Below are 23,366 nucleotides of genomic sequence, written 5' to 3' on the forward strand. Positions count from 1 at the left end.
CTTTCCTGCCCTGCAAAACTCATTGTGTGTGTGTGTGTGTGTGTGTGTGTGTAAAACAATGCCAACACTGTGTACGAGCGTTCTTTACATAACGAGAAAACCCTGGAGCATTTCAGCAGTAGACTTGGCGGTGAACACACACACACACACACACACACACACACACAGGAATGTGGCAGCCGCAGCAAAGCATCTGAAGCGTCTGATTTGCAAAGGAAAAAGAGGTTGTTTTCTGCTCTCACCTCGCCCGGATAGTGACAGCTGCTCCGTCTCCAATTCCACTGGGGGTAGACACACGTTGTGGGAGGGTACAGCTTTGTCTGTGAGTGAGCAGTTGTTTGTATGTGAGTAGCTATTTCTTAATTGGTATGTGTGAGTTCTCTCTAACCCCTCCTCCCCCTGTCAGGTCAGTGAGCAGTGTGCTCGAAGGAAAAGGCCCTCTTCTCCCCTACATTACCTCAGCTCTCCGGTCAAGCCCTGTTCCCCTGCAACGGGGCCCCTCTCCCTACCCCCCCAGGTGAATGGCAGTGGGACTGTCCCACCGGAGAAAGCAGGGGTGAGGAGGGCACCCCCTGCTGAGCCTCCTGTGGTGCGGCCCATCCCCCCAGAGGCACGAAGACTAATCGTCAACAAAAATGCTGGAGAGACGTTGTTACAGAGAGCAGCACGGCTCGGATACGAGGTGAGACAAACTCTCTCTACCTCTCTCCTCTCTCTCGCGCTCTGTCTCCTCGCTCTCTCTCTCGGCCTCCCCTCGCTCGCTCGCTCTCTCGGCCTCCCCTCTCTCGCTCGCTCTCTCGGCCTCCCCTCTCTCGCTCGCTCTCTCGGCCTCCCCTCTCTCGCTCGCTCTCTCGGCCTCCCCTCTCTCGCTCGCTCTCTCGGCCTCCCCTCTCTCGCTCGCTCTCTCGGCCTCCCCTCTCTCGCTCGCTCTCTCGCTCGCTCTCTCGCTCGCTCTCTCGGCCTCCCGTCTCTCGCTCGCTCTCTCGGCCTCCCCTCTCTCGCTCGGCCTCCCCTCTCTCGCTCGGCCTCCCCTCTCTCGCTCGGCCTCCCCTCTCTCGCTCGGCCTCCCCTCTCTCGCTCGCTCGCTCTCTCGGCCTCCCCTCTGTCTCTCTCGCCTTGTCTCCGCTCGCTCACTCGGCCTCCCCTCTCTCGCTCGGCCTCCCCCCTCTCGCTCGGCCTCCCCTCTCTCGCTCGCTCGGCCTCCCCTCTCTCGCTCGCTCGGCCTCCCCTCTCTCGCTCGCTCGGCCTCCCCTCTCTCGCTCGCTCGGCCTCCCCTCTCTCGCTCGCTCGGCCTCCCCTCTCTCGCTCGCTCGGCCTCCCCTCTCTCGCTCGCTCGGCCTCCCCTCTCTCGCTCGCTCGGCCTCCCCTCTCTCGCTCGCTCGGCCTTCGCTCGCTCAGGCCTCCGCTCGCTCGGCCTCCTCTCTCTCTCGCTCTGGCTCCTCTGGCTCTCTCGCTCTGGCTCCTCTCGCTCAGGCTCCTCTCGCTCTCTCTCTCTCCCTCTCTCTCTCCCTCTGGCTCCTCTCGCTCGCTCTCTCTCTCGCTCGCTCGGCCTCCCCTCTCTCGCTCTCTCGGCCTCTCGCTCTCTCTCTCTCCCTCTCTCTCTCCCTCTGGCTCCTCTCGCTCGCTCTCTCTCTCGCTCGCTCGGCCTCCCCTCTCTCGCTCTCTCGGCCTCCCCTCTCTCGCTCTCTCGGCCTCCCCTCTCTCGCTCTCTCGGCCTCCCCTCTCTCGCTCTCTCGGCCTCCCCTCTCGCTCTCTCGGCCTCCCCTCTCTCGCTCTCTCGGCCTCCCCTCTCTCGCTAGCTCGGCCTCCCCTCTCTCGCTCGCTCGGCCTCCCCTCTCTCGCTCGCTCGCTCGGCCTCCCCTCTCTCGCTCGCTCGGCCTCCCCTCTCTCGCTCGCTCGGCCTCCCCTCTCTCGCTCGCTCGGCCTCCCCTCTCTCGCTCGCTCGGCCTCCCCTCTCTCGCTCGCTCGGCCTTCGCTCGCTCAGGCCTCCGCTCGCTCGGCCTCCTCTCTCTCTCGCTCTGGCTCCTCTGGCTCTCTCGCTCTGGCTCCTCTCGCTCAGGCTCCTCTCGCTCTCTCTCTCTCCCTCTCTCTCTCCCTCTGGCTCCTCTCGCTCGCTCTCTCTCTCGCTCGCTCGGCCTCCCCTCTCTCGCTCTCTCGGCCTCTCGCTCTCTCTCTCTCCCTCTGGCTCCTCTCGCTCGCTCTCTCTCTCGCTCGCTCGGCCTCCCCTCTCTCGCTCTCTCGGCCTCCCCTCTCTCGCTCTCTCGGCCTCCCCTCTCTCGCTCTCTCGGCCTCCCCTCTCTCGCTCTCTCGGCCTCCCCTCTCGCTCTCTCGGCCTCCCCTCTCTCGCTCTCTCGGCCTCCCCTCTCTCGCTAGCTCGGCCTCCCCTCTCTCGCTCGCTCGGCCTCCCCTCTCTCGCTCGCTCGCTCGGCCTCCCCTCTCTCGCTCGCTCGGCCTCCCCTCTCTCGCTCGCTCGGCCTCCCCTCTCTCGCTCGCTCGGCCTCCCCTCTCTCGCTCGCTCGGCCTCCCCTCTCTCGCTCGCTCGGCCTCCCCTCTCTCGCTCGCTCGGCCTCCCCTCTCTCGCTCGCTCGGCCTCCCCTCGCTCGCTCGCTCGGCCTCCCCTCGCTCGCTCGCTCGGCCTCCCCTCGCTCGCTCGCTCGGCCTCCCCTCGCTCGCTCGCTCGGCCTCCCCTCGCTCGCTCGGCCTCCCCTCGCTCGCTCGCTCTGGCTCCTTTCTCTCGCTCTGGCTCCTCTCGCTCTCTCTCTCTCGCTCTGGCTCCTCTCGCTCTCTCTCTCTCGCTCTGGCTCCTCTCGCTCTCTCTCTCTCTCTCGCTCTGGCTCCTCTCGCTCTCTCTCTCTCTCGCTCTCTCTCTCTCGCTCTGGCTCCTCTCGCTCTCTCTCTCTCGCTCTCTCTCTCTCGCTCTGGCTCCTCTCGCTCTCTCTCTCTCTCGCTCTCTCTCTCTCGCTCTGGCTCCTCTCGCTCTCTCTCTCTCTCTCGCTCTGGCTCCTCTCGATCCCTCTGTCTCTCTCGCTCTGGCTCCTCTCGATCCCTCTGTCTCTCTCGCTCTGGCTCCTCTCGATCCCTCTGTCTCTCTCGCTCTGGCTCCTCTCTCTCTCTCTCTCGCGCTCTGACTCCTCTCGCTCTCTCTCTCGGCCTCCCCTCGCTCTCTCTCTCGGCCTCCCCTCTCTCGCTCGCTCGGCCTCCCCTCTCTCGCTCGCTCGGCCTCCCCTCTCTCGCTCGCTCGGCCTCCCCTCTCTCGCTCAGGCTCCTCTCCCTCTCCCTCTCTCCCTCTGTCTCTCTCCCTCTCCCTCTCTCCCTCTGTCTCTCTCCCTCTGGTTCCTCTCGCTCTCTCTCTCTCTCGCTCTGGCTCTTCTCGCTCCCTCTGTCTCTCTCGCTCTGGCTCCTCTCGCTCTCTTTGTCTCCTCCCTCTCTCTCCTCTCTCTCTCTCGCTCTCTGTCTCCCCTCTCTCTGTCTCTCACGCTCGGTCTCCCCTCTCTCTGTCTCTCACGCTCGGTCTCCTCTCTCTCTGTCTCTCGCGCTCTGTCTCCTCTCTCTCTGTCTCTCGCGCTCTGTCTCCTCTCTCTCTGTCTCTCGCGCTCTGTCTCCTCTCTCTCTGTCTCTCGCGCTCTGTCTCCTCTCTCTCTGTCTCTCGCGCTCTGTCTCCTCTCTCTCTGTCTCTCGCGCTCTGTCTCCTCTCTCTCTGTCTCTCGCGCTCTGTCTCCTCGCTCTCTCGCGCTCTGTCTCCTCGCTCTCTCGCGCTCTGTCTCCTCGCTCTCTCGCGCTCTGTCTCCTCGCTCTCTCGCGCTCTGTCTCCTCGCTCTCTCGCGCTCTGTCTCCTCGCTCTCTCGCGCGCTGTCTCCTCGCTCTCTCGCGCTCTGTCTCCTCGCTCTCTCGCGCTCTGTCTCCTCGCTCTCTCGCGCTCTGTCTCCTCGCTCTCTCGCGCTCTGTCTCCTCGCTCTCTCGCGCTCTGTCTCCTCGCTCTCTCGCGCTCTGTCTCCTCGCTCTCTCGCGCTCTGTCTCCTCGCTCTCTCGCGCTCTGTCTCCTCGCTCTCTCGCGCTCTGTCTCCTCGCTCTCTCGCGCTCTGTCTCCTCGCTCTCTCGCGCTTTGTCTCCTCGCTCTCTCGCGCTCTGTCTCCTCGCTCTCTCGCGCTCTGTCTCCTCGCTCTCTCGCGCTCTGTCTCCTCGCTCTCTCGCGCTCTGTCTCCTCGCTCTCTCGCGCTCTGTCTCCTCGCTCTCTCGCGCGCTGTCTCCTCGCTCTCTCGCGCTCTGTCTCCTCGCTCTCTCGCGCTCTGTCTCCTCGCTCTCTCGCGCTCTGTCTCCTCGCTCTCTCGCGCTCTGTCTCCTCGCTCTCTCGCGCTCTGTCTCCTCGCTCTCTCGCGCTCTGTCTCCTCGCTCTCTCGCGCTCTGTCTCCTCGCTCTCTCGCGCTCTGTCTCCTCGCTCTCTCGCGCTCTGTCTCCTCGCTCTCTCGCGCTCTGTCTCCTCGCTCTCTCGCGCTCTGTCTCCTCGCTCTCTCGCGCTCTGTCTCCTCGCTCTCTCGCGCTCTGTCTCCTCGCTCTCTCGCGCTCTGTCTCCTCGCTCTCTCGCGCTCTGTCTCCTCGCTCTCTCGCGCTCTGTCTCCTCGCTCTCTCGCGCTCTGTCTCCTCGCTCTCTCGCTCTCGGCTTCCCCTCGCTCGCTCGCTCTCTCGGCCTCCCCTCTCTCGCTCGCTCTCTCGGCCTCCCCTCTCTCGCTCGCTCTCTCGGCCTCCCCTCTCTCGCTCGCTCTCTCGGCCTCCCCTCTCTCGCTCGCTCTCTCGGCCTCCCCTCTCTCGCTCGCTCTCTCGGCCTCCCCTCTCTCGCTCGCTCTCTCGGCCTCCCCTCTCTCGCTCGCTCTCTCGCTCGCTCTCTCGGCCTCCCGTCTCTCGCTCGCTCTCTCGGCCTCCCCTCTCTCGCTCGGCCTCCCCTCTCTCGCTCGGCCTCCCCTCTCTCGCTCGGCCTCCCCTCTCTCGCTCGCTCGCTCTCTCGGCCTCCCCTCAGTCTCTCTCGCCTTGTCTCCGCTCGCTCACTCGGCCTCCCCTCTCTCGCTCGGCCTCCCCCCTCTCGCTCGGCCTCCCCTCTCTAGCTCGCTCGGCCTCCCCTCTCTCGCTCGCTCGGCCTCCCCTCTCTCGCTCGCTCGGCCTCCCCTCTCTCGCTCGCTCGGCCTCCCCTCTCTCGCTCGCTCGGCCTCCCCTCTCTCGCTCGCTCGGCCTCCCCTCTCTCGCTCGCTCGGCCTTCGCTCGCTCAGGCCTCCGCTCGCTCGGCCTCCTCTCTCTCTCGCTCTGGCTCCTCTGGCTCTCTCGCTCTGGCTCCTCTCGCTCAGGCTCCTCTCGCTCTCTCTCTCTCCCTCTCTCTCTCCCTCTGGCTCCTCTCGCTCGCTCTCTCTCTCGCTCGCTCGGCCTCCCCTCTCTCGCTCTCTCGGCCTCTCGCTCTCTCTGGCTCCTCTCGCTCTCTCTCTCTCCCTCTCTCTCTCCCTCTGGCTCCTCTCGCTCGCTCTCTCTCTCGCTCGCTCGGCCTCCCCTCTCTCGCTCTCTCGGCCTCCCCTCTCTCGCTCTCTCGGCCTCCCCTCTCTCGCTCTCTCGGCCTCCCCTCTCGCTCTCTCGGCCTCCCCTCTCTCGCTCTCTCGGCCTCCCCTCTCTCGCTCGCTCGGCCTCCCCTCTCTCGCTCGCTCGGCCTCCCCTCTCTCGCTCGCTCGGCCTCCCCTCTCTCGCTCGCTCGGCCTCCCCTCTCTCGCTCGCTCGGCCTCCCCTCTCTCGCTCGCTCGGCCTCCCCTCTCTCGCTCGCTCGGCCTCCCCTCTCTCGCTCGCTCGGCCTCCCCTCGCTCGCTCGCTCGGCCTCCCCTCTCTCGCTCGCTCGGCCTCCCCTCTCTCGCTCGCTCGGCCTCCCCTCGCTCGCTCGCTCGGCCTCCCCTCGCTCGCTCGCTCGGCCTCCCCTCGCTCGCTCGCTCGGCCTCCCCTCGCTCGCTCGCTCTGGCTCCCCTCGCTCTCTCGCTCTGGCTCCTCTCGCTCTCTCTCTCTCGCTCTGGCTCCTCTCGCTCTCTCTCTCTCGCTCTGGCTCCTCTCGCTCTCTCTCTCTCGCTCTGGCTCCTCTCGCTCTCTCTCTCTCTCTCGCTCTGGCTCCTCTCGCTCTCTCTCTCGCTCTCTCTCTCTCGCTCTGGCTCCTCTCGCTCTCTCTCTCTCGCTCTCTCTCTCTCGCTCTGGCTCCTCTCGCTCTCTCTCTCTCGCTCTCTCTCTCTCGCTCTGGCTCCTCTCGCTCTCTCTCTCTCGCTCTGGCTCCTCTCGATCCCTCTGTCTCTCTCGCTCTGGCTCCTCTCGATCCCTCTGTCTCTCTCGCTCTGGCTCCTCTCGCTCTCTGTCTCTCTCGCTCTGGCTCCTCTCTCTCTCTCTCTCGTGCTCTGACTCCTCTCTCTCTCTCTCTCGCGCTCTGACTCCTCTCTCTCTCTCTCTCGCGCTCTGTCTCCTCGCTCTCTCTCTCGGCCTCCCCTCTCTCGCTCGCTCGGCCTCCCCTCTCTCGCTCGCTCGGCCTCCCCTCTCTCGCTCGCTCGGCCTCCCCTCTCTCGCTCGCTCGGCCTCCCCTCTCTCGCTCGCTCGGCCTCCCCTCTCTCGCTCGCTCGGCCTCCCCTCTCTCGCTCGCTCGGCCTCCCCTCTCTCGCTCGCTCGGCCTCCCCTCTCTCGCTCGCTCGGCCTCCCCTCTCTCGCTCGCTCGGCCTCCCCTCTCTCGCTCAGGCTCCTCTCCCTCTCCCTCTCTCCCTCTGTCTCTCTCCCTCTCCCTCTCTCCCTCTGTCTCTCTCCCTCTGGCTCCTCTCGCTCTCTCTCTCTCTCGCTCTGGCTCTTCTCGCTCCCTCTGTCTCTCTCGCTCTGGCTCTTCTCGCTCCCTCTGTCTCTCTCGCTCTGGCTCCTCTCGCTCTCTTTGTCTCCTCCCTCTCTCTCCTCTCTCTCTCTCTCGCTCTCTGTCTCCTCTCTCTCTGTCTCTCACGCTCGGTCTCCTCTCTCTCTGTCTCTCGCGCTCTGTCTCCTCTCTCTCTGTCTCTCGCGCTCTGTCTCCTCTCTCTCTGTCTCTCGCGCTCTGTCTCCTCGCTCTCTCGCGCTCTGTCTCCTCGCTCTCTCGCGCTCTGTCTCCTCGCTCTCTCGCGCTCTGTCTCCTCGCTCTCTCGCGCTCTGTCTCCTCGCTCTCTCGCGCTCTGTCTCCTCGCTCTCTCGCGCTCTGTCTCCTCGCTCTCTCGCGCTCTGTCTCCTCGCTCTCTCGCGCTCTGTCTCCTCGCTCTCTCGCGCTCTTTCTCCTCGCTCTCTCGCGCTCTTTCTCCTCGCTCTCTCGCGCTCTGTCTCCTCGCTCTCTCGCGCTCTGTCTCCTCGCTCTCTCGCGCTCTGTCTCCTCGCTCTCTCGCGCTCTGTCTCCTCGCTCTCTCGCGCTCTGTCTCCTCGCTCTCTCGCGCTCTGTCTCCTCGCTCTCTCGCGCTCTGTCTCCTCGCTCTCTCGCGCTCTGTCTCCTCGCTCTCTCGCGCTCGGTCTCCTCGCTCTCTCGCGCTCGGTCTCCTCGCTCTCTCGCGCTCTGTCTCCTCGCTCTCTCGCGCTCTGTCTCCTCGCTCTCTCGCGCTCTGTCTCCTCGCTCTCTCGCGCTCTGTCTCCTCGCTCTCTCGCGCTCTGTCTCCTCGCTCTCTCGCGCTCTGTCTCCTCGCTCTCTCGCGCTCTGTCTCCTCGCTCTCTCGCGCTCTGTCTCCTCGCTCTCTCTCTCGGCCTCCCCTCGCTCTCTCTCGGCCTCCTCTCGCTCGCTCGGCCTCCCCTCTCTCGCTCGCTCGGCCTCCCCTCTCTCGCTCGCTCGGCCTCCCCTCTCTCGCTCGCTCGGCCTCCCCTGTCTCGCTCGCTCGGCCTCCCCTGTCTCGCTCGCTCGGCCTCCCCTGTCTCGCTCGCTCGGCCTCCCCTGTCTCGCTCGCTCGGCCTCCCCTGTCTCGCTCGCTCGGCCTCCCCTCTCTCGCTCGCTCGGCCTCCCCTCTCTCGCTCGCTCGGCCTCCCCTCTCTCGCTCGCTCGGCCTCCCCTCTCTCGCTCGCTCGGCCTCCCCTCTCTCGCTCGCTCGGCCTCCCCTCTCTCGCTCGCTCGGCCTCCCCTCTCTCGCTCGCTCGGCCTCCCCTCTCTCGCTCGCTCGGCCTCCCCTCTCTCGCTCGCTCGGCCTCCCCTCTCTCGCTCGCTCGGCCTCCCCTCTCTCGCTCGCTCGGCCTCCCCTCGCTCGCTCGCTCGGCCTCCTCTCGCTCGCTCGCTCGGCCTTCGCTCGCTCGCTCGGCCTACCCTCGCTCGCTCGCTCGGCCTGCCCTCTCTCGCTCTCTCGCTCGGCCTCCCCTCGCTCGCTCGCTCGGCCTCCTCTCGCTCTGGCTCCTCTCTCTCTCTGTCGCGCTCTGTCTCCTCGCTCTCTCTCTTGGCCTCCCCTCGCTCTCTCTCTTGGCCTCCCCTCGCTCTCTCTCTTGGCCTCCCCTCGCTCTCTCTCTTGGCCTCCCCTCGCTCTCTCTCTTGGCCTCCCCTCGCTCTCTCTCTTGGCCTCCCCTCGCTCTCTCTCTCGGCCTCCCCTCGCTCTCTCTCTCGGCCTCCCCTCGCTCTCTCTCTCGGCCTCCCCTCGCTCTCTCTCTCGGCCTCCCCTCGCTCTCTCTCTCGGCCTCCCCTCGCTCTCTCTCTCGGCCTCCCCTCGCTCTCTCTCTCGCTCGGCCTCCCCTCGCTCTCTCTCTCGCTCGGCCTCCCCTCGCTCTCTCTCTCGCTCGGCCTCCCCTCGCTCTCTCTCTCGCTCGGCCTCCCCTCGCTCTCTCTCTCGCTCGGCCTCCCCTCGCTCTCTCTCTCGCTCGGCCTCCCCTCGCTCTCTCTCTCGCTCGGCCTCCCCTCGCTCTCTCTCTCGCTCGGCCTCCCCTCGCTCTCTCTCTCGCTCGGCCTCCCCTCGCTCTCTCTCTCTCGGCCTCCCCTCGCTCTCTCTCTCGCTCGGCCTCCCCTCGCTCTCTCTCTCGCTCGGCCTCCCCTCGCTCTCTCTCTCGCTCGGCCTCCCCTCGCTCTCTCTCTCGCTCGGCCTCCGCTCGCTCACTTGGCCTCCCCTCTCTCGCTCGCTCGCTCGGCCTCCCCTCGCTCGCTCTCTCTCTCGCTCTCGCTCTCTCTCTCGCTCTCTCTCTCGCTCTCTCTCTCGCTCTCTCTCGCTCCTCTCGCTCTCTCTCTCTCGCTCTCTCTCTCTCGCTCTGGCTCCTCTCTCTCTCGCTCTCTCTCTCTCACTCTGGCTCCTCTCGCTCTCTCTCTCTCTCTCGCTCTGGCTCCTCTCGCTCCCTCTGTCTCTCTCGCTCTGGCTCCTCTCGCTCTCTCTCGCTCTGGCTCCTCTTGCTCCCTCTGTCTCTCTCCCTCTGTCTCCCCGCACCTCTGTCTCCTCTCTCTGTCTCCTCGCACTCTCTTTGTCTCCTCCCTCTCTCTCTCTCGCGCTCTCTCATCTCTCTCTCTTGCGCTCTGTCTCCTCTCTCTCTCTCTCTCTCTCTCTCTCTCTCTCTCTCTCTCTCTCTCTCTCTCTCTCTCTCGTGCGCTCTGTTGCCTCTCGCTCGCTCGGCCTCCTCTCGCTCGCGCTCTGTCTCCTCTCTCGTGCTCGCTCGCTCGCTCGGCCTCCCGCTCGCTCGGCCTCCCGTCTCTCGCAGTGGTTCCTCAGGACAGACTAGAGTCAGTATGAGAGAGGAGACAACATGATACAGTCTTGACTCCCAGTGAGTTCAGGGGTTCTTCAGGACAGACTAGAGGTAATTTGCAGGTCAGTTGGTAGAGCATGGCAATTCTAACAACAGGGTAGTTGGTTCAATTCTCGGGACCACCCATACGTAAATGTATGCCCGCATGACTAAGTTGCTTTGGATAATAGTGTCTGCTGTGTGTGTAGATAGATCGGTGGGGTTATAACCTTGTGGGTGTGGTAACTAGTGACGACCCTTCTCACTTCACAGGTTAGCATTTCTCGCCATGAATGTTGTTCTGGAGGCAGCTCTGCAGAGTGACCACAAGCTGGAGGAGCCACAGTCATAAAATCAGATTATAAACCTAACCTTAAGCACCCTACTAATCCTTGTTGCCTAACCCTAACCATAACCTTAAATGAAGACCAAAAAGCAAATTTTTGTCCTCATGTATTTTTACAATATTGCCAATTTTGACTTTGCAGCTGACCTAAATTGAAATGACTCAGTTCTGCCTCCAGGTCAAGACTCATGACAAACTTCAACCTGTGTAGCCCTCGCCTCACGTCTCTTGCCTGCTACATTACTTCTCTCACTGTGTGCGTGAATGACGTCATTCGGGCTTAGACATAGCGCGCACTTAAAAAAAGAAGAGCTTGCTTCTATGCAAATGTTGTTGATCAGTACAATAAAATCAGTCCCAAATGGAAGGGGGAAATGTTTAATCATCTGTAGCCCCATGACATCAGTCGAAACAAACTCCATCTCAGTGCATGCACACACTGCTATTGAAGATGCATTCACCTGTATTGGGAATTGGCCTAGGCTCAGAGCTCTACATTAGAAACATTCCTTGGTAGCACTGGTACGCCCAACTAGAAAAATGTAGGAGCACCAGAATGTTCAAAACATTTATTTTTTATTTTTATTGATATGCATTCTAGATACGGCCTATATGCTTCTAGCTTCTTCTGAAGCACATGTTCCCTAGAAACTATTATGTAACTCTGTAAATTAATTAGTTTAATATAACTCAAATGTTGATACAAATACCTGTCATTGAAATGAAAAAGAGTTGTGAAAAATGAGGTTTCTACTGTTTCCTACTGAGATGCATTACATAGACAACTGTACACTGTCTGTTTAAGAATGTCAGGTTTGTGATGAGGACATGCAAATCTGTCATTCAGTCATTGCTATGATCGTTGATCACCTGAAGAAGCTATGCCTTTCCTTTTCCTGCCCCCACGTTTGGATATACTGTTAAAGTTACCAGGTTGTTGGCTAGCCAATCGGGTACCTTGACTGAACAAAGTGTAAACAAATGGTTAACGACGCCTGAGTCTTTTTAGAACTGCCCACAACATGGTTTGTGAATGTAAAATGTGCTCCCCGCGATCCAGGAAGATAAATGTTGTGCCGGTAATATGGGTCAGATCTTTTGACCCTTTGACCTGTAGTAATCGTGCAACGATGACGCTATCAAATCTGCTGTCGCTTTTTCCTCGGGGACAGTCCAGCGAAGCCTTATTATTACAACCATTATTATCTGGTAAGTCGCGCAGTGCTCCCAAAATACAACTCCTGGTCGCGCAGTGCTCCCAAAATACAACTCCTGGTCGCGCAGTGCTCCCAAAATACAACTCCTGGTCGCGCAGTGCTCCCAAAATACAACTCCTGGTCGCGCAGTGCTCCCAAAATACAACTCCTGGTCGCGCAGTGCTCCCAAAATACAACTCCTGGTCGCGCAGTGCTCCCAAAATACAACTCCTGGTCGCGCAGTGCTCCCAAAATACAACTCCTGGTCGCGCAGTGCTCCCAAAATACAACTCCTGGTTGCGCAGTGCTCCCAAAATACAACTCCTGGTTGTGCAGTGCTCCCAAAATACAACTCCTGGTTGTGCAGTGCTCCCAAAATACAACTCCTGGTTGTGCAGTGCTCCCAAAATACAACTCCTGGTTGTGCAGTGCTCCCAAAATACAACTCCTGGTTGTGCAGTGCTCCCAAAATACAACTCCTGGTTGTGCAGTGCTCCCAAAATACAACTCCTGGTTGTGCAGTGCTCCCAAAATACAACTCCTGGTTGTGCAGTGCTCCCAAAATACAACTCCTGGTTGTGCAGTGCTCCCAAAATACAACTCCTGGTTGTGCAGTGCTCCCAAAATACAACTCCTGGTTGTGCAGTGCTCCCAAAATACAACTCCTGGTTGTGCAGTGCTCCCAAAATACAACTCCTGGTCGCGCAGTGCTCCCAAAATACAACTCCTGGTTGTGCAGTGCTCCCAAAATACAACTCCTGGTCGCGCAAAATACAACACGCACAGCGAAATATTTAGTTGTTCGCACTTTAGAACCCTGCATCTTGATTTACCCAGGTTATCAATAGATGAACCATTCAAATAAATGATATTGAACTCAAGATCTGTCTGGCTCAAGTGCCATTCTGGGACTTTGGTGAATATGCCTTTTGTTGATGTGGTATTGTTTTGGTATCGTAATGGTAATGAACATTCTGGTATCATGACAACACTAACACGTGCGTACACACACCTTGACACCCGGTGTTCTGCATATTTCATGTTGGTTTAGTTTTGTCCTCCATGCCGCTGCATATGAAAGCCCACTCTCTTCCTCCCCCGCTTTTTATTTCTCTTCCTCCCTCCCTCGCTTTCAGCGTTTTAAATGGTAATGAGCAGAGACTGGGTGGATGTCTTCATCTCTCTCTCTGGCACATGGGCTCAGCCTCATGTTACATATGGCTTCTACCTACATGCTGCTCAGCCTCATGTTACACATGGCTTCATGCTGCTCAGCCTCATGTTACACATGGCTTCTACCTACATGCTGCTCAGCCTCATGTTACACATGGCTTCTACCTACATGCTGCTCAGCCTCATGTTACACATGGCTTCTACCTACATACTGCTCAGCCTCATGTTACACATGGCTTCTACCTACATGCTGCTCAGCCTCATGTTACACATGGCTTCTACCTACATGCTGCTCAGCCTCGTGTTACACATGGCTTCTACCTACATGCTGCTCAGCCTCGTGTTACACATGGCTTCTACCTACATGCTGCTCAGCCTCGTGTTACACATGGCTTCTACCTACATGCTGCTCAGCTCTTCACCACTGACTTATAGCCAGAAGTGTATTGCTATTTATGTTTGCGTGTGATGCATAGCTTTCCTCCTCTCTGTTTATCGGTGCTTAGATGTCCCTGCGGCTCCCGTCCACTCGATCCATGGATCACTCTCTGGCCCTGGCACGCGTACATACAGCGCTGTTGTGATGTGTGGCGTGATGATTCTTGTATAGATGCTTGTAACATGTCTGAGTGATGCATTGATTGCAGTTGAGTGCAGGGAGCATTCTAGAGAGGGAGAGGAGGGAGGAGGAGCGTCTCATTTTACTGTGGAGGAGTGTGTGTGTGTGTGTGTGTGTGTGTGTGTGTGTGTGTGTGTGTGTGTGTGTGTGAGCCGGTGTTCTCGTGGTGTGCTCCTCTGTCTCACAGCGATATTAAACAAGGAGGGTTAACGCTTCCACCACACACCCCACACACACGTGCTCACAGCAAGAGGAGTCTTGGACCTTAGGTAGACTCCAGAGTCCCTCTCCAGTTGGCAGAGCTAGGAGTTGGTTGACTTAGCTCTTCTATCCTGCTTTCTTGCTGTCCTTTTTCTCTGTCACCCTCCTCCTTTTCCCCTCTTTCTTCTGTTTTTCTCCTCATCTCCAGTCTTCCCCTTTGTCCTCAGTTCTCTCCTCCTGCTCTCAGGGAGAAAGTGTGTAATAATCTCTTGGAGTAGACAGCGGTCCAGAATTAGCATAGAAATGGACGTTTGGAACCTCAGCCTAGGTTTAGATGAGCCACTTCTCTCTCAGTGGAAGGCTGTTAAGGACTTTGTGCGTATGTGTGCGTGTGCCAATTCTCTCTCTTAGAATGAACACCACGGTATAGACCCACACTACCGGAACCAAACTGTGCAATCATTCTGCTCCAGAGTTCCCACACAGTGCTAGTGAGGTTTTATTTAAAGCATCATGTCAGCTCTATCAGGTTGGTTAGTAACCAGAGGGGATAAACACTAAATGGAACCCAGCCCTTTCTGTGTTCCATCTCTCATTGTCATAACCATATAAATGGTTCCAAAGCTTTGTTCCACTCTGATCTATAGAGCCTTCAGAAAGTATTCACACCCCTAGGCTTTTCCCACATTTTGTTGTTCCAGCGGGGCTTCTCACTGGCCTACACAGAAAACCCCATAATGTCAACGTGTAAATCGACATTTTTACAAATTAATTTAAAATGAGAAGCTGAAGTGTCTTGAGTCAAGTTTTCAACCTCATGGCAAGCCTAAATAAGTTCAGGAGGAATAACAATTTCAGGAGTAATAACAAGTCTCATAAATTGCATGGACTAATAATAGTGCAATAATAGTGTTCAACACACAATTATTTGTAACGTCCCTCAGTCAAGCAGTGAATTTCAAACTCAAAGACCAGGGAGGTTTTCCAATGGCTCGCAGAGAAAGGCACCTATTGGTAGAAAAAAAAAGCTGACACTGAATATCCCTTTGATCATGGTGAAGTTATTAACTACACTTTGGATGGTGTATCAATACACCCAGTCACTACAAAGATACAGGCGTCCTTCCTAACTCAGTTTCCGGAGAGGAAGGAAACTGCTCAGGGATTTCACTGAGGGCAATGGTGACTTTAAAACAGTTAGTTTATTGGCTGTGATAAGAGGAAACTGAAGATGGATCAACAACATTTTAGTTACTTCACAATACTAATCTAATTGACAGAGTGAAAAGAAGGTTCCCTGTACAGAATACAAATATTCCAAAACATGCATCCTGTTTGCAATACGGCACTAAAGTAAAACTGCAAAAAAAGTGGCAAAGAAATTAACTTTATGTTCTGAATAGAAAGTGTTATGTTTGGGGCAAATCCAACACATCACTGAGTTCCACTCTTCATATTTTCAAGCATGTAGGCAGGCAGAATGACGCATGTAGGCAGGCAGAATGACGCATGTAGGCAGGCAGAATGACGCATGTAGGCAGGCAGAATGACGCATGCAGGCAGGCAGAATGACGCATGCAGGCAGGCAGAATGACGCATGCAGGCAGGCAGAATGACGCATGCAGGCAGGCAGAATGACGCATGCAGGCAGGCAGAATGACGCATGCAGGCAGGCAGAATGACGCATGCAGGCAGGCAGAATGACGCATGCAGGCAGGCAGAATGACGCATGCAGGCAGGCAGAATGACGCATGCAGGCAGGCAGAATGACGCATGCAGGCAGGCAGAATGACGCATGCAGGCAGGCAGAATGACGCATGCAGGCAGGCAGAATGACGCATGCAGGCAGGCAGAATGACGCATGCAGGCAGGCAGAATGACGCATGCAGGCAGGCAGAATGACGCATGCAGGCAGGCAGGCAGGCAGAATGACGCTTGTAGGCAGGCAGGCAGGCAGAATGACGCATGTAGGCAGGCAGAATGACGCATGTAGGCAGGCAGGCAGGCAGAATTACGCACGTAGGCAGGCAGGCAGGCAGGCAGGCAGAATGACACACGTAGGCAGGCAGGCAGGCAGGCAGGCAGGCAGGCAGAATGACGCACGCAGGCAGGCAGAATGACGCACGCAGGCAGGCAGAATGACGCACGTAGGCAGGCAGGCAGAATGAGGCAGGCAGGCAGGCAGGCAGGCAGGCAGAATGACGCACGTAGGCAGGCAGGCAGGCAGAATGACGCACGTAGGCAGGCAGGCAGAATGACGCACGTAGGCAGACAGGCAGAATGACGCACGTAGGCAGGCAGGCAGGCAGGCAGAATGACGCACGCACGTAGGCAGGCAGGCAGAATGAATGACGCACGCACGTAGGCAGGCAGAATGACGCACGCAGGCAGGCAGGCAGAATTACGCACGCAGGCAGGCAGGCAGGCAGGCAGGCAGGCAGGCAGGCAGAATTACGCACGTAGGCAGGCAGGCAGGCAGAATTACGCACGTAGGCAGACAGGCAGGCAGAATTACGCACGCAGGATACACATGGTATACACCGTCGTTCCTTCTCCACAACAAGAAATTCTAACAGATAAAAATAGGAACATAAGGTAAATGTCTCCGTAGAATAGAATAAACATTTTAGCATAAAAGAGTTAGACTGACACACCGACACACCGACCAACATAGTTAGACCAGCTCTAGTTTTGGATTCTTGCTGTTCTGTTGTGTGTGGGTGTATGCAGCTATCTCTGTCTGTGTGTGTGTGTGTGTGTGTGAACACACTCATCTGTGCCTCCCTCTGTCCCCTGCAGGAGGTGGTGCTGTACTGCGTGGAGAACCGTGTGTGTGAGGTGAACCACAGGGACCATGCAGGCTACTGTGCCCTCCACGAGGCCTGCGCCCGCGGCTGGCTTTCTATAGTCATACACCTGCTGGAGCACGGGGCCGACATCAACTGCAGCGCACAGGACGGCACTAGGTACACACACACAATGCAGTATACACACACAATGCAGTATACACACACACACACACACACACACACTGCGGTATACACACACACACTGCGGTATACACACACACATTGCGGTATACACACACACATTGCGGTATACACACACACATTGCGGTATACACACACACATTGCGGTATACACACACACATTGCGGTATACACACACACATTGCGGTATACACACACACATTGCGGTATACACACACACATTGCGGTATACACACACACAATGCGGTATACACACACACAATGCGGTATACACACACACATTGCGGTATACACACACACATTGCGGTATACACACACACATTGCGGTATACACACACACATTGCGGTATACACACACACATTGCGGTATACACACACACATTGCGGTATACACACACACACTGCGGTATACACACACACACTGCGGTATACACACACAATGCGGTATACACACAAACAATGCAATATACACACACACACACACACACACACACACACAATGCAGTATGCACACACACACACAATGCAGTATGCACACACACACACACAATGCAGTATGCACACACACAATGCAGTATACACACACTCAGATGCAGAAACACACACGCGTGCGCGCACACACAGTTTTTCCTATTACATTAATGTGTGTGTGTGTCCAGGCCTCTGCATGACGCGGTGGAAAATGACCATCTGGATGTAGTGCGGGTGTTGCTGTCCTACGGGGCTGACCCTACTCTGTCCACCTACTCCGGCCGCGGTCTGCTCAAGATGACCCACAGCAACAGCATGGAGCGATTCCTCACTGGTCAGTCACTCACTACTATACTGCTGCTCTACCCCTCACTGGTCAGTCACTCACTACTATACTGCTGCTCTAGCCCTCACTGGTCAGTCACTCACTACTATACTGCTGCTCTACCCCTCACTGTGTCCCACTGTGCTTCTCATTCTCCATCTCAAAGCACTCTCCCTTGGTCTGCTTTTAAAAACCGTTCTCTCTCAAACACACACATGCTGAAAACAGTCCCTTCTTCCACCCCTTTCCTTTCCCCACACCACCTGTGTGAGGGGATTCAGTCGGTTGGGATACGTGCTCGCTCATCTGTCTGGTTACTTAGCAACGGCCGATCTGTTTGCTTAGTGTATGTGCAGAAATGGGCTTCTCAGAACACGCTCACTCTAGAAAATAGAAAGTGTGTGTGTGTGTGTGTGTGTGACAAATGGGATCTCTGCTACATACATATGGAGAATGAAAAGGAACCACACACACCCCCTCACATAGCCGGTGGCGTCCATCTCTTTCTATCCGAACAAGTAAAACCCAATTACCTCAGATAGACAGCAGGCCTTGAGAGAGGAGAGGCGTAGGTAGAGAGGGAGAAAGGGAGGGAGAGCTGGAGAAGGGTTTAGACGGAAAGATAGAGCGAGCGACAGAGATTGTGTGTGTACTCCTCCCTCCACCTGGTCCCACTCATCTGGAGGTCGTTAATCCCTCCAAACACACGCCAGACACCCAACGCCTCAGTACTGGCACTCAGCCCAGGTCTTACTGGCTCTCTGTGTTTGTGTGTACTTGGTTTGTGTGTGCGCCTAGTACCGTAAATGTGTGTGTGTGTGTGTGTGTGTGTGTGTGTGTCATAGAGAGGGAAGGAAGTAGAGAGAGTGTGGTTCCAATTTCATTTTTAGCATATTCCTCTAGCCTCAGCATGAACCAAGCCAGCAATGATGCAGTATAGACAGCCCCTCTCTCTCCCCTCCTCTCCCCCCACTTCAAGTATCCAGCCAGCTATGATGCAGTATAGACAGCCCCTCTCTCCCCTCCTCTCCCCCCACTTCAAGTATCCAGCCAGCTATGATGCAGTATAGACATCCCCTCTCTCTCCTCTCCTCTCCCCCCACTTCAAGTATCCAGCCAGCTATGATGCAGTATAGACAGCCCCTCTCTCTCCCCTCCTCTCCCCCCACTTCAAGTATCCAGCCAGCTATGATGCAGTATAGACAGCCCCCTCTCTACCAAAGCTGTGGCAGGCCCCTCATCTAACCTTGCTAGTCTCTCTCCCTCGCTCTTTCCTCTCACTTTCTTGCTCTCTCGCTCACTTTTGTTTTCTCTCTCTCTCTCTTCATAGATTATTTTGCTGACCTGCAGGGCCACTCTGACGACCCAGAGATCCACTGGGAATTCTATGGCAGTGCTGTGTGTGGTGAGTTTAGCTCTATTTCTATTTGTGTGTGTGAGAGTCCCATTGTGTAATATAACTGTGTACACTGCCTTCAGAAAGTATTCATAACCCTGGACTTAATCCACATTTTGTTGTTACAGCCTGAATTCAAAATTGATGAAATAGATTTCTCTCACCCATCTAAAATACAATGACGAAGTGAAAACATGTTTTTACAAATCTCATTTACATACATTACCAGTCAAATTTTTGGACACACCTATTCATTCAAGGGTTTTTCTTTATTGTAGAATAGTAAAAAAGTATTACACAAATCCAAAATATATTTTAGGTTCTTCAAAGTAGGCACCATTTGCCTTGATGACAGCTTTGCATTCTCTCAACCAGCAACACCTGGAATGCTTTTCAAATCAAATTTTATTGGTCACATACACATGGTTAGCAGATGTTAATGCGAGTGTAGCGAAATGCTTGTGCTTCTAGTTCCGACCATGCAGTAATATCTAACAACTACCTTATACACAAGTGTAAAGGAATGAATAAGATATGTACATATCAATATATTGATGAGTGATGGCCGTTCAGCATAGGCAAGATGCAGTAGATGGTATAGAGTACAGTATATACATATGAGATGAGTAATGTAGGGTATGTAAACATTATATAAAGTGGCATTGTTTAAAGTGACTAGTGATACATTTATTACACCCAATTTTTTATTATTAAAGTGGCTAGAGATTTGAGTCTGTATGTTGGCAGCAGCCACTCAATGTTAGCGGTGGCTGTTTAACAGTCTTATGGCCTTGAGATAGAAGCTGTTTCTCGGTCCCAGCTTTGATGTACCTGTTGTGACCTCGCCTTCTGGATCATAGCAGGGTGAACAGGCAGTGGCTCGGGTGGCTGTTGTCCTTGATGATCTTTTTGGCCTTCCTGTGATTGTGCATCTGTAAAAGTTTTGTTAGTGTTTTTGGTTACAAGTCAAATGTCTTCAGCCTCCTGAGGTTGAAGAGGCGCTGCTGAGCCTTCTTCACCACGCTGTCTGTGTGGGTGGACCATTTCAGTTTGTCCCTGATGTGTATGCCGAGGAACTTAACTCTCCACCCTCTCCACTACTGTCCTGTCGATGTAGATAGTGGGCTGCTCCCTCTGCTGTTTCCTGAAGTCTACTATCATCTCCTTTGTTTTGTTGACGTTGAGTGTGAGATTATTTTCCTGACACTACACTCCGAGGGCCCTTACCTCCTCCCTGTAGGCCGTCTCGTCGTTGTTGGTAATCATGCCTACCACTATAGTGTTGTCTGCAAACTTGATGGTAGAGTTGGAGGCGTGCATGGCCACGCAGTCGTGGGTGAACAGGGAGTACAGGAGAGGGCTGAGAACTCACCCTTGTGGGACCCAGTGTTGAGGATCAGGGGGGTGGAGATGTTACCTACCCTCACCACCTGGGGGTGGCTCGTCAGGAAGTCCAGGACCTAGTTGCACAGTGCGGGGTCGAGACCCAGGGTCTCGAGCTTAATGACAAGTTTGGAGGGTACTATGGTGTTAAATGCTGAGCTGTAGTCGATGAACAGCATTCTTACATATGTATTCCTCTTGTCCAGATAGGATAGGGCAGTGTGCAGTGTGATTGCGATTCCTTCGTCTGTGGACCTATTGGGGCGGTAAGCAAACTGAAGTGGGTCTAGGGTGGCCGGTAAGGTGGAGGTGATATGATCCTTGACTAGTCTCTCAAAGCACTTCATGATGACAGAAGTGAGTGCTACTGGGCGATGGTCGTTTAGCTCAGTTACCTTAGCTTTCTTGGGAACAGGAACAATGGTGGCCCTCTTGAAGCATGTGGGAACTGCAGATTGTGTTAGGGATTGATTGAAAATGTTTGTAAACACACTAGCCAGCTGGTCTGCACATGCTCTGAGGACGCGGCTGGGGATGCCGTCTGGGCCTACAGCCTTGCGAGGGTTGACACGTTTAAATGTTTTTCTCACGTCGGCTGCAGTGAAGGAGAGCCTGCATGATTTGGTAGTGGCACTGTGTTGTCGTCAAAGCAATCAAAGTTGTTTAGTCTGTCTGGGAACAAGACATCCTGATGGCATCGTGATCTGCGACGGGGCTGGTTTTTCTTTTGTAGACCCTGCCACATACGTCTCGTGTCTGAGCCGTTGAATTGCGACTCTACTTTGTCTCTATACTGACGCTTAGCTTGTTTGCCTTGCGGAGGGAATAGCTACACTGTTTGTATTTGGTCATGTTTCCGGTCACCTTGCCCTGAATAAAAGCAGTGTTGTGCGCTTTCAGTTTTGCTCGAATGCTGCCTCAATCCACGGCTTCTGGTTGGGGAAGGTTTTAATTGTCACCGTGGTTACATCACCACCAATAAACTCGCTGACCAAATCAGCGTATACATCAATGTTGTTCAACGCTATCCGGGAAAACATATCCCAGTCCACGTGATCGAAGCAATCTTGAAGGGTGGAATCAGATTGGTCGGACCAGCGTTGAACAGACCTGGGCGGTTCTTGTCTATAGGCTGGGAGCAACAAAATGGAGTTGTGGTCAGATTTGCCGAAAGGAGGGTAAGGGAGGGCTTTGTATGCGTCGTGGAAGTTAGAGTAACAATGATCCAGAATGCTGCCAGCCCGGGTCGCGCGTTCGATATGCTGATAAAATTTAGGGAGCCTTGTTTTCAGATTAGCCTTGTTAAAATCCCCAGCTACAATAAATGCAGCCTCAGGATATGTGGTTGCCAGTTTACATAGTCAAATTATGTTGTTGAGGTGTCTGCTTGGGGGGGGGGGGGGGATGTACATGACTGTAATTATAATCTAAGATAATTATCTCGGAAGATAATGCGGTTGGCATTTGATTGTAAGGATTTCTAGATCAGGTGAACAAAAGGACTTGAGTTCCTTTATGTTATGATCACACCCCCACCCTTCTTCTTTACCAGAGAGATGTTTGTTTCTGTTGGGCCAATGCGTGAAGAAACCAGGTGACTGTACCGACTGATAACTTATCCCGAGTGAGCCATGTTTCCTTTCAACAGAGAATGTTAATCTCTGATGTCTCTCTGGAAGGCAACCCTTCATCAGATTTCGTCTACCTTGTTGTCAAGAGAGTGGACATTGGCTAGTAGTATACTCAGGAGCGGTGGGCGATGTGCCCTTCTACGGAGCCTGACCGTCTGCCCCTTCTATGGCGTCATTGTTTTGGGTCGTTTTCCAGCAGTCCCCACATATGCTGAGCACTTGGTGGCTGCTTTGCCTTCACTCTGTGGTCCAAGCCATCTCAATTGGGTTAAGGTCGGGTGATTGTGGAGGCCAGGTCATCTGATGCAGCACTCAATCACTCTCCTTCTTGGTCAAATAGCCCTTACACAGCTGGAGGTGTGTTTTGGGTCATTGTCCTGTTGAAAAACAAATGATTGTCTCACTAAGCGCAAACCAGATGGGATGCCATTTCGCTGCAGAATGCTGTGGTAGCCATGCTGGTTAAGTGCGCCTTGAATTATAAATAAATCACAGACAGTGTCACCAGCAAAGCACCATCACACCACCACCTCAGTGCTTCACGGTTGGAACCACACATGCAGATATCATCCTTTCTGCGTCTCAAAAAGACGGTGGTTGGAACCAAAAACCTCAAATTTGGACTCATCAGACCAAAGCACAGATTTCATATTGTCACAGGCCGGCTCATAATCTGTGGCAAAAATGAGGGGATGCGAACAACAGGTACAGGCCAATCAAAAAGGTTCTTTATTATTAACTTTGTTTAAAGAAAAAGGAATGAGTGGTGAAAGTATCATAATGTAAAGTGCAGGGATGCGTGAATCTGTTTGTGTGAATATGACTGAGTGAAAACTACGTAAAACTACAAAGGAACAAACAAAACAGGATCATACCTGGAGGATCAGAGAGAGAGACGAGAGGTTAGTGAAGCAGTTTAAATACCCTGAGCCCAGGTGGCTCCAATCACTAACGACCCTTTGCCTGCAGGAGGAACCGCCCGTGACACCCCCCTCCTTAAAATGAGGGTCCCACCCTCAACCCAAATTTCGGCCCAACATATTCAAAACAATCCAAAGTCCCCCCCCCCCCCCCCCCCCCCCCCCCCCCAAAAAAAAAGTATACCAGTCCCGTCTCCTAGCAGTAGCCCCGTGTCCCCCAGCTGACTGTCCGCCCCTCAAACTCGGCAGCCCTGGTACCTGGGGAGCAATTTAAGAGGAAAGAGGCGCAGACAGCCCGTAGGGGTCAGCAGAGACAAGATACAAACTAGGTTAAAGGAGCACGGGACAGAGCATCAGCAATGATATTATCCTTACCACTAATGTGTCTTATATCAAGGTTGAATGGTTGCAAGAACAAAGCCCAACGCATCAGGCGCTGGTTGGGATTTTGCAGGGACCTCAGAAAAATAAGTGGGTTGTGGTCAGTGAACACAGTTAAGGGGTCAAACCAGAACCAACAGACTTCGAAGTGCTGTAAAGCCCAAATGAGACCTAAAGCCCCCTTTTCAATTACAGAATAGTTTTGCTGATATTTATTACATTTCCGGGAGAAGAAACTGACTGGACACTCAACATTGTTATCATTGTTATCATTCTCCTGGAGAAGCACAGCCACTTGCAATTTGAAAGGTTTCCCCAAATTTGGTGCTGCCAACACAGGTGCCAAAAACAAAATAGCCTTAACTGCATCAAATGCCTCTTGACACTGGGTGGACCAGAAAAATTCAGCCTTGGCCTTCAACAGATTGGTCAGTGAGGACACTACTACTGAAAAGTTTACAGAAAGCCCACAGCCCTTTGTGGAGGGCTGTGGGAACCGCTTCACAGCCTGGACCTTGGCTTCCACGGGACAGACAAAATCCTGAGCAACAACCTTGCCTAGGTATGTGAATGTAGCTTTGGCAAACTCACATTTTGCCAAATTGATAGTCAACCTGGCCCACACCAGTCTTTCGAACAGGGCTTGCACTCTC

At 55.2% G+C, this 23,366-nt stretch overlaps 1 protein-coding gene across 5 annotated transcripts in view; it reads left to right on the forward strand.

Annotated features, from left to right (window-relative positions):
• The window catches only part of LOC110520505 (BCL-6 corepressor), a 75,994-nt gene that overhangs the window by 44,515 nt on the left and 8,113 nt on the right, over nt 1–23,366 (forward strand). For all 5 annotated transcript variants that reach the window (XM_036975060.1, XM_036975059.1, XM_036975056.1 and 2 more), the window contains 4 exons: nt 407–682; nt 16,016–16,182; nt 16,866–17,011; nt 18,333–18,407. In XM_036975060.1, coding sequence (XP_036830955.1) covers nt 407–682; nt 16,016–16,182; nt 16,866–17,011; nt 18,333–18,407 — 664 coding nt within the window. The remainder of the gene's footprint in view (nt 1–406; nt 683–16,015; nt 16,183–16,865; nt 17,012–18,332; nt 18,408–23,366) is intronic.

Source organism: Oncorhynchus mykiss, chromosome 3 (assembly GCF_013265735.2).
Source record: "Oncorhynchus mykiss isolate Arlee chromosome 3, USDA_OmykA_1.1, whole genome shotgun sequence".
Taxonomy (NCBI): domain Eukaryota; kingdom Metazoa; phylum Chordata; class Actinopteri; order Salmoniformes; family Salmonidae; genus Oncorhynchus; species Oncorhynchus mykiss.